At 46.4% G+C, this 10,651-nt stretch overlaps 1 protein-coding gene across 1 annotated transcript; it reads left to right on the forward strand.

Annotated features, from left to right (window-relative positions):
- The first annotated feature begins 1,607 nt into the window (after positions 1-1,607).
- On the forward strand, positions 1,608-8,538 carry LOC132711109 (C-type lectin lectoxin-Thr1-like). Its single transcript, XM_060689251.2, has 6 exons — positions 1,608-1,712; positions 2,063-2,136; positions 4,378-4,472; positions 5,293-5,433; positions 6,197-6,311; positions 7,189-8,538. Exons 2-6 carry the CDS (start codon positions 2,079-2,081, stop codon positions 7,254-7,256), a joined length of 477 nt encoding a protein of 158 aa, XP_060545234.2. The 5' UTR covers positions 1,608-1,712; positions 2,063-2,078; the 3' UTR covers positions 7,257-8,538.
- Positions 8,539-10,651: the final 2,113 nt, after the last annotated feature.

The raw sequence follows: 10,651 nt of genomic DNA on the forward strand, positions 1-10,651 counted from the left end.
GTGAAAAAACACAAGCTGCAAATGATGAAATTTGGAGACCCAAAGGGAAAGTAATTATTCCAAGTTGGCAATAAAACAAAATTATTAGCCTTTGTGTGGTACGGAAGACAATACCAGAGCAATAACAACACAGCAAGGAGTGATCTGGGCAGAAGCTGTCGCAATGACTCCATTGGGTGTTGTGGGGAGAAAAAGGGATGTCTGAGTGATGAGCCGGTACCCCTGAGTATGTGGAACTTGTGTCTTGCAAGCAAGGCAGCTGCTTCGCTGGAACAATGTGGTGGGCTAAGATTGTGGGAAAAGAGGAACTTAAGTTGTTCACATATATACAAATACATTTATATGTTGTGACAGTTAGGCTGAAGGAACTAGCAGCTGCCCCTGTTGCTATGGCAGAATGGCAAGTGTGACGTGGCCTTCTGGTTCTAAGGTATAAAAGGACTGGGATGAGTTGTGAAAGGCTGTCAATCAGCCTCAAGCCGTCCCCTTGACCGCTTCTCAGATTGACCCTCATTGCAATGGGATCAATGAAGGTGTTTTACGTTTACTACGCTTCAAATTCTCATAAACCTCTGGATGCTAAAGCGAGACTTCTTGTGGTGTTCAATTGTTCTTAAAGGCAGCTATGCTCAATAACTAGGTTTCATAATCATAATCAGCCATGGACCTGCCCTAACATATTCATCCTCCTACTCACCCAGGGAGATCTGGGGTTTGCCAGCAGGCAGCGGCATCCTGATCTGGATTCGGGAGACATTGACAGCAGTCCCTGCCATGGAGGAACCTCTCACAGTTGGCCCTGGAGTTCTCCACAGCTGCCCCCCAAATGAACCTTTCCAATTGGTGCACCCCAAAACCTGATGGACCCCATGCAGCTTCCATGGGAGCTCAGCATCTTTCCTGAGACTCTGCTACACAGTGGCTCCGATCCCAGCTTGGACGGAGCAGGTGATGAGGGCCATGAACCCAATCCCACCTGTGCAGAGGTGACTGGACTCTGTGTACCTGGACTCAGAGAGAGAAAATGACATATAAAATGCCCAAATGCTGATGAAGGAGCACAAAGAGTGAGGCTACACCCTACAGCTATGTGGGCAAACTGAGTTTAAATATTAAATATAATATTTAATACTTAAATATTGCATCTTATGGGATCTTGAAAGTGAGCCTTTCTGTGGCACCCCTGCCCTGTGGAACAACCTTCCCCTTGGGGTCCTGTAGGTCTCTGCCCTCCTAGCCATCAGAAAAGCACTTAAATCTGTTTTCTTCCCCAAGTGATGGGCTAGGATAGGGTGGGCGAGAGGGGCTAAGGAGGGGCTGCATGAGGAAATTCACTTTGGTGCCAGGTTGTCAATGTTTATTGTGTGTATTGTGTGAAAGGATGTATGTTTGATGTTGTTTAACTTTTGACTGAAAATTTAACATGAGGTGGGCAGCTATATAAAAGGTTTAAAGAAAATAAATAAATCTGTAAGCCCAAGTCATTGCCAGAAAGTCAATTTTTGTGTTTTTACCTGTTGCTAAATCTTTAGCAACAAGCTACTTCCTGGGGTAAAAAGTCCCTTCTGACACAAAATTTCCTTCCCCTTTGACCCCCCTAGAAAGACCAACCCATCTCTTGTTTTGCCTATAAATGTCTCCATTCCTGTTGCTGGAAGGAAGCCTGGAGTTGCCACTGAGAAGACTTGCTACCCAAGGAAGCAAAGGGACAGGTGAGTTGTGGCTCTCCCACCTGTGGACACCTGGCAGGTGAGGCCCCTGCAGCAGATCTCTCTCTCCATCTGAAGGGACCTCTTGCAGGGGGCTGCTGGCAACGTCCAGGTTGCAGCAGGGGGTCTGCAGGAGGCAGGGAGCAAGGGGCCCCTGGGGAAGAGAAAGAGATGCAAGGGAGATCCTTTCCAGGCAATGCAGGATCCACTGTGACCCACCACGGCTGCTGGATGACCAAGGAGGGAGAAACGGGGTCCAGTGAAAGAGTGCAAAGTGTGGGACCCCCCAGCTTGGTCACAGGCTGGACTTCCCACCCATCTCACTCTCCTTTCCTCCCCGATCCTCTCTGCAGGGAAGGAAGGGAGACCATGGGGCGATTCATCTTTGTGACCCTCAGCTTGCTGGTCGTGGCCTTCTCCATACATGGTGAGTTTGAACAGGGTCTCTCGTGTCCGGAGAGGCCAATTCTCTTGCCTCTGAACCCCTTCCTGATTCGAGCCTCCCAGCATCCTTCTTCTCCCTGAAGTTGCTTTTATCCCTCTTTGCCTTTCTGTGCAATTTAGACCCCACCTTCTCTCTCTGCTCCAAGACTCGGGACTTTTGCCATCCTAGAAAATGAATTGATATTCCTTGCAGACAGCTGGTCATTTGCATCCTTTTAGAGGGTCCTTGAAGGACTTGGAGGTTTCTCTGTGTCCTCAGCTGAGTAGTGCTAATGGTTCCTGTAGCCTTCAATTTTTCCTCTGGAAATCCGTTCCTACTCCCACACCATTCAAAGGTTGTCCATCCCAAATTATACAGCTAAAATTCTATAGAATAAAAATAACAGAGTTGGAAGGGACCTTGGAGGTCTTCTAGTCCAACCCCCTGCTTAGGCAGGAAGCCCTACACTACTTCAGTCTAATAGTTATCCAACATCTTCTAAAAAACTTCCAGTGTTGGAGCATTCACAGCTTCTAGAGGCAAGTTGTTCCACTGGTTAATTGTTCTAACTGTCAGGAAATTTCTCCTTATTTCCAAGTTGCTTCTCTCCTTGATGAGTTTCCACCCATTGCTTCTTGTCTTACCTTCAGGTGCTTTGAGAATAGCTTGACTCCCTCTTCTTTGTCGCAGCCCCTCAAATATTGGAAGATCGGAAGACTGCTGTCATGTCTCCCCTAGTCCTTCTTTTCATTAAACTAGACCCAGTTCCTGCAATTGTTCTTCATATGTTTTAGCCTCCAGGCCCCTCATTATCTTCGTGGCTCTTCTCTGCACTCTTCCTAGAGTCTCCACATCTTTTTTACATCGTGGCGACCAAAACTGGATGCAGTATTCCAAGTGTGTCCTTTCCAAGGCATTATAAAGTGATATTAACACTTCACGTGATCTTGATTCTATCCCTCTGTTTACGCAGCCCAGAACTGTGTTGGCTTTTTTGGCAGCTGCTGCACACGGCTGGCTCATATCTAAATAGTTTTCCACTAGGACTCCAAGATCCCTTTCACAGTTACTTTTATTGAGTGAGGTACCACATATATGTACCTCTGCGTTTTGTTTTTCTTCCCTAAACGTAGAACCTTCCTTTTTTCACCATTGAATTTCATTTTGTTAGAGAGCGCCCAATGCCTTTGAAGGGATCCGGTAGTATTTTCTTTTTGGTTTTACTTTGTTTGTTACTCCGGTAATCTTTTTCTATGTCCATGATTGCATTGAAGTCTCCTACCATGCAGATAGTTTCGTATTCCAGGTCTTTAATTATATTATGTAGCTTCTTGAAAAAGTTGCTCTGATTTCCGTTAGGTGCATATATAGATATTAATAATATTGTTTTGGATTCTGTTTGTATTTCTATTATTAAAATGCGTCCTTCTGTGTCTGCATATATTTGTTTTGTTTTTAAGGGTTTCTTTACATATATTGCGACTCCTCTCTTTTTTTGGTCTCCTAAAGATGCATATAGTCTTCCCAATCTTTGATTTTCCAGTAATTTTTGGTGTTTAAATGTTTATCCAGGAAATCTGTGAATTTAATGCCAAGTAACCCAGTCCCTTTCTTTGATGGATGCAATCCATCTCTTCTGTACAGTTCTTCATTCTTCACCTGCTTTGGACCATCCTGGCTGCTGCCTTCTGCAGGAATTCCCATCTCAGGAGGCTTTTAAGGGCAGCCCCACAGAAAGCACATTGCAGCGGTCTGGATGGATTACAACCAAACTAAGGATAATTGTTGCTAAGTCTGACCGGCTCAGGGAGGTTCACATTTGGCACCAGACTTCCAAGTGTGCAAAAGTTAAACCGGGTTAATTTGGTTCTTGAAGGAACCCATTTTCTGGTTTGCATGGTTCACTGAATAATAAACCAACTCAAGTGGATTGATTCACACCAGACATGCAGCTTCCAGAAAATTGACCAAGGCTAACCCTAACCAAGTTTTGGACCTTCTGCAAATGCATCTGAAAGTCAGTTTCGATTTATTGCTCTCAAAGATGTTTGCAACTCAGCAGATTCAGAATGGTCTGCAGACCCAGCTCTGTCTCCGTCTCCCCCTCCTCCTCCCCCTCCTCCTCCTCCTCCTCCTCCTCCTCCTCCTCCTCCTCCTCCTCCTCCCCCCCCCCTCCTCCTCCTCCTCCTCCTCCTCCTTTTCTCTTGGCCATCTTCTCACTGAGCTTCTTCTCTTCCCACACAGGAACCAAAGGCTGTTTTTGTCCTCGTGATTGGTTCCCCATGAATCAGGTTTGCTACAAGGTCTTCGATGAGCACAAGAACTGGAAAGATGCTGAGGTTAGAAGTGCTGAGTATCTGTGAATCTCCTAGTTTAGGAAGAGGAGAAGCCTAGGCAGAGCCTTGAACAGCCCCCAAGTCCCTCTGGTTGGGCTGAAGTGCAGGGCCACTAGGCTGTGTGCGCAGAAGAAGTGGACTGGCAGACACACAGGCTCCTGCTGCACACAGCTGCTGGTGCTGCCACCACAAGAGGGGTATCAGGGTGCAGATGGCCTGGCTGTGGGGGTCCTGAGGTAGGCTGGTGTGGGACACATGGGGCAGATCCACCATCACCACCGAGGCACCGCGAGCAACCAGATGGAATGGGCAAGTGGCTGGCTGCGCAGGTTCCTAAGTAGGGCTTATTTTGGGGGTGGGTGGGTAGAGTTTATATTAGGCGCACACATAAAAACCATGTTAGGTCTTATTTTCAGGGAAACAGGGTAGCAAGGACAGTTATCTTAGGACGGTCTGAAACACAAGTATTCTCTGGACGATATACTGGTCTGGGCTTTCATGGCCGGCATCTGTTGGGCAGGGCTGAGTGACCATAATCCAGACAACAGATTTCCTGATGTTTCCCTGGCAACCCTGGTGGCATCTTCAGACCTCCTTGCCTCTGAAGTGACGGGATCAGAGAGTTTATCTCCTGAATCTAGAAATGTTCAAGAGCTGCAGAATCTAGCAGGGGCATCTGAAGGGAGTCAACACAATCAAGACAGTGTCTAGGACCATGCAATCAGATTCCCTGGCTCTTCTCTCACTTTCACAAACTAACACAGAGACACAAATTTGCTTGTCTCCTTAACAAGTGCTTTTCTCCCTTGTCCCTCTCTCCCAGATGTTCTGCAGGAAATACAAGCCAGGCTGCCACCTTGCCTCCATCCATGGCATTGATGAGTCACTTGAAGTGGCCGAATATGTCTCCGACTATCTCAAAAGTGGTGGACATGTTTGGATTGGACTGAATGACCCACAGAAAGTAGGTCCCTTTCTATTGCTAATGTTCCTCAATTCATTTGTACGGTTTCTAAGGAGGGTTTTTTTTTGAAGGATCCTCCAACAGGAATCAGAGTAGAATAGAGCTGGGAGGGACCTTGGAGATCTTCTAGTCCAACCCTCTGCTCAAGCAGGAGACTGTAAAACCTTTCAGACAAGTGGCTGTCCAATCTCTTCTTACGAAGCTCCAGGGATGGAGCACCCACAACTTCTGTTCCACTGGTTGATTGTCCTCACTGTGAGGAAATGTCTCCTTAGTTTCAGGTTGCTTCTCTCCTTGATCAGTTTCCATCCATTGTTTCTTGTCCTGCCCTCAGGTGCTTTGGAAAATAAATTGACCCCCTCCTCCTTGTGGCAGCCCCTCAAATACTGGAATGCTGCTATCATGTCCCCCCCCCCCCCGAGAAGAGTCCTTCTTTTCTCTAGGATAGCCAGACCCAGTTCCTGCAACCATTCTTCAAATGTTTTTGTCTCATCATTATCATCATTATCAATTCATTTTCCAAGTGTTTTGCTGGTGGTCTCCCACCCAAAAAATCATTAATTTTTATTCATTAATTTTTTCTGAGAAGTTTTTTCTTGGATCATTGCCTATCCAAGAGTTCATCAGCTTTAACCCTGCTTAATTGTTCCAGATCAACTAGATAGATAAAGAAAGAGAGCGGGAGAGAGGGATGAAGAGAGAGCCTCTAGCAGCATCAAAGTCCCCTCCTCAGTTGATTAATGTGGCTTCCCTGTCATTACAGAAACGCAGTTGGGAGTGGACAGACAGATCCAGTAACAGCTCCCTAATGTGGAAACAAGGAGAGCCCAACAACCGAGGGAACAATGAAAATTGTGTTGAACTTTGGAGCCCATCAGGTAAGCCAAGGTGGAGAGAAGGGAGTCGAGTGTCAGCATTCCAGAAAAAAACCCAACTCCAAATAAAAACTTTGAAGCAAGCATTTTTCAAAGTTCTATTTACTAGAATAGGTAAACTGGCACATCTGGGAAAACCCGAATCTGAGAGGTCCATATTTTCCCTCAGTAAATCAAAACCCCCAAAACCATCCCCTCACTGCTCAGTTGATCACATGCTCCAATCAACGTCCGTCCCATCTCGAGACAGCACTCCCACCAGTCCTTCTCCAGATGCAGGATCGGCCTGACCTTGACCAACAGGAAGAATGCTACATTCCCTCTACTAAATCCCACCTCCTACTTTCCCACACATGAGAAGGTGGCAGCATGGAAGCTTCCGGCCTAATATGTCTTCCAAAGCTGACACCGAGGATGCGCTTCAAAGAGTGAGGCTTTGAGCCTTCTTGGAACAGTCACTCTTTGGCAACTGTATACAAGGGAAAAATTAGCACCTGCCTAAGTTAATTAAAAATCAATCACAATCACAACCCTAAAACTTAATCCACAAGGGATAATTATTAGAATACAGAATAACCTTTTTCCTGAAAACTAGTCTAACGTCTGAAGAAGTCATGGGGGACCTAAGGAAGACGTGTTGTGTTTATATTTAATGACAAAGGAATAAAGGGAGAGTAGTAGAGATCTCTTTCAAGCCATTTATCCTGATTTCTTGGCTACCTTGGTTACCATAATTGACTGAACCACAAGCCCATTTTAGCCCGTGAGGTCCTTCACCTGTGGGACCTTCAGGTCCACCTGCAAAGGAGGGAGGAGCCATGAAAATGCTCTGCTAGGACTCTGAGGGAATCCCTGCAAAATGTCTCCTTTTTCTGCCCAGGTTATAAGAACTGGAATGACGAGAATTGTGCATCCACCCGTGCGTACCTCTGCCAGTGCAAATTCTAGTGCAACTCCTTCTTCTCCTGCTCTGGAGTGGCAGAAGCGCCTGATGAAGCCTGGAGAAGCAAGGAAGCCTTTCCAAAACTTCTGCTCTGCGTCCTTTCACTTAATGGTTGATTTCTGTAGCTTGGATCTGATTTTGCTCATCCTGATGGGCCAGAAGTTCAAGTAAATTCAGTCTTGGCATGACTAGCTCCATTTATTTTTGGCAGAGCCAGAGGGATCGTTTCATGTCTTGTGGGTTTTGTGAGCATAAAGGGGCAGAGGGGGCTTTTCTGACCAGTAATAATTGATGAAAAACTGGGAGGATCCATCAGGGAAGGTGGCAATTGCAACAAAAAGGCCACACCATTCATCTGCTCCAGGACCCTAAAAGGCCCCACAAACTTTGCATCAGGCTTCTTAGAGAGTCTAGTAGAAACCAGGAAATTGGTAGAAAATCACACTTTGTCCCCTTCAGCCATTGGTGGCCCTTGCTATCTACGGAGGTCTGCAGGTCTCTTGTGAGATATAGTGGGTACCTTGGTACTCAATTGCTTTGAAACTCATCAAATTTGGTACTCAACACATCTTGACTTTAGAAGGTCCCACAAAGTTTGCACAAAGCTTCTCAGAGGACCTAAGAAAGCAGGTGTAGTAACATCTCATATTCTACTGCAGCATCTGGTTGGCTTTCTCAGCCTGACCATTTTTGGCAGAGTCGGGGGGGGGGGGGTTGTCGGACTGAACAGGGCCTTTAAAAGATATGTAGAAAGTTAGCACCCACTCTTCTCCTAGGAGAATGAAATATTCTAGGAAATATTAAAAAGGCAGAATATTATACCTCCCTGGATGAGAAAAGGAGAAACATGTTCTTGGAAAGCAGCCCCCCCCACCTTTGTTAATAGCCCCAGAAAGACTGGACCAGTCTATCTACAAGACAAAAGACTTTCACCCTCAGGACATGATAGGATTAGTCCTCACTCAAGATCCAAACCAGGACAAAGCATTAAGCCATAATAGGAATTGCCCAACACCCTTTCAGAACACAACCCTCTTCATGACATCATCACCCAGCAAGATTCAACCAAGCCTGGGAGTCAAGACAACCTACAAAGATATCCCTGCATGGCCCCATGGGAGTCTGACAACCAATCAGAATACCTGCCCTTACACAGGAACTGGAAGGTCTCAGGTGGGCACCAGAAGCAGACCTCTCTCTCTCCCTCTTACATGTGATCATTTTTGCCCAGGACCCAAAAACCCCTTGTGATCCTGTCCACCATTAAACTATCTTTCCAAACAGCCTCCCTGTTTCCAGTGTCTTCCTTGCCACTTGGAACTGAACTCACTTATTTTGATCATGTCATGTGGTAGAATTTACTGGAGAAAGCAAAGATGAGATGAGATGAGATGGGATGGGATGGGATGGGGAGGAGAGGAGAGGAGAGGAGAGGAGAGGAGAGGAGAGGAGAGGAGAGGAGAGGAGAGGAGAGGAGAGGAGAGGGGAGGAGAGGAGGGAAGGGACGGGAAGGGAAGGGAAGGGAAGGGAAGGGGAGAAGGGGGTTAAACTCAATTTCGTTGAGGGCCACATCAGGGTTGTGTTTGACCTTGGGGGCACGGGGAGGGGGGTGGACAGGGTAGGCGTGGCCAGCTCAATGTCACTCATGTCAGGGGCCTGAGTGAACTACTAGCGAAAATGCTCCCGAGCTCCATTATTGGCTGCTTCCTGCAACCCCCTACCAGCGAAAATGGAGCTTGGGGTGGGGCTGCGTGTGGCCATCCCGAGCTCCATTTTCCTGGCAGAGGCACCATTGACTGGTCCTCCGCTGTTTCCAGGGTGGCCCAGCAAGTACCCCGCAGGTTATAATCAGCCTGCAGGCCTTGAGTTCCACACCCCACCTATATGGACTAAAGCTGTGACAGAATCCATTGTTCTGCTTCGGGTAGCACGAAGGCTCCTCCCAGAAGGGAGCAAAGAAAACCGGTCATGGAGAGGATGGGACAATACTCCGGACGCTGGCCAAGGAGCGATCCTATGCCATGGGTGGAGAAGAAGGAGCAGTGAGAGGGAACCAGGATGCCAAAGCACAGGGTGGCCGGGTATCACCAAAGCTGACCCCGGCCAGAGCACAGAGCAACTCAAAGAAGCAGTGCAAGACCAGAAGATGCTCTGGGCCACAGAATTCCAGGGGTCAAACCCGAATGGATGGATAAGATCTTGATCATTGTGGGAAGCTTATAAAATGGGGTCTGTACCTTTCTGCTATGCTATGGATGCCCCTCCTACCCAGCTCCTTCACATACGGATACTCAGGGAAAATGGGCTGGGTCCAGCATTGATATGAATATGCCTGCATATGGCGCTCAAAAGAATAATAAAGGATTCATATCATGTATCTATCATCAAAAGGTAAACATTTGTGAGGATCTGGGGGTGGGTTGGAGGCCCAGCACACAGATCAGCATGGGTTAAATTGTACAAAAAATCAGTGATGAGCTAGTGCCCCTGAGTATGTGGAAATTGTGTTGCATATGTGGAAATTTTGCTGTGTGTGTGGTAATTGTGCTGTGATCATCAGAACCCACCAAAATCTTGTCTCAATTAGTCAATACATTATAGTAACCTAGTTTAAGATCTTCTCGATATCTAGAGAGTATTTGCGTGTATGAAAACCAATCCATCATATGGCGTTCAAAAGAATAATAAAGGATTCATATCATGTATCTATCATCAAAAGGTAAACATTTGTGAGGATCTCGGGGGTGGGGGGGGTCCCAGGACCAGCAGATCAGCATGGATTAAATTGTACAAAAAAATCAGTGATCAGCTTGTGCCTGTGAGTATGTGGAAATTGTGCTGTGTATGTGGAAATTGTGTTGTGTATGTGGAAATTATGCCTTGCAAGCAAAACAACTACTTCACTGGAACAATGTGGTGGGATAAGACCATGGGATCAAGCCAAACCAATCTTATTTCATTCTTCAACATAGCGACCAAATTAATAGACCAGCGAAATACTATCGACATAATATACTTAGACTTCAGCAAGGCATTCGACAAAGTAGACCACAACCTACTTCTTCGTAAGCTAGAAAAAAGTGAGACAGATAGCTTCACCACCAGATGGATTTGCAACTGACTGACAAACGGTACTCAACGAATAGTCCTTAATGGGTCTAAGTCTACATGGAGAGAAGTAAGCAGTGGGGTGCCACAAGGTTCCGTCTTAGGCCCAGTACTCTTCAATATCTTCATAAATGACTTAGATGAGGCTATAGAAGGGGAACTCACCAAATTGCAGATGATAACACCGGCTGAAGAAGGCAGGATTTTGATGGTGGAAACAAAAAATACTCTTGATAGCGGTATATGCACCAAAAGAAAAACAAGAAGAATTCTATGGGAGATTACAGAGGAA

Source organism: Pantherophis guttatus, chromosome 7 (genome assembly GCF_059756535.1).
Source record: "Pantherophis guttatus breed Tessera chromosome 7, ASM5975653v1, whole genome shotgun sequence".
NCBI lineage: Eukaryota > Metazoa > Chordata > Lepidosauria > Squamata > Colubridae > Pantherophis > Pantherophis guttatus.

What these genes read in the sequence shown, in the direction of transcription:
- LOC132711109 (XM_060689251.2), top strand. Translation starts at nt 2,079, where the DNA reads ATGGGGCGATTCATCTTTGTGACCCTCAGCTTGCTGGTCGTGGCCTTC. An exon ending in AGAACTGGAAAGATGCTGAG is followed by an intron (nt 4,473 to 5,292) that starts GTTAGAAGTGCT and finishes CCTCTCTCCCAG; the next exon opens with ATGTTCTGCAGGAAATACAA. An exon ending in GACTGAATGACCCACAGAAA is followed by an intron (nt 5,434 to 6,196) that starts GTAGGTCCCTTT and finishes CTGTCATTACAG; the next exon opens with AAACGCAGTTGGGAGTGGAC.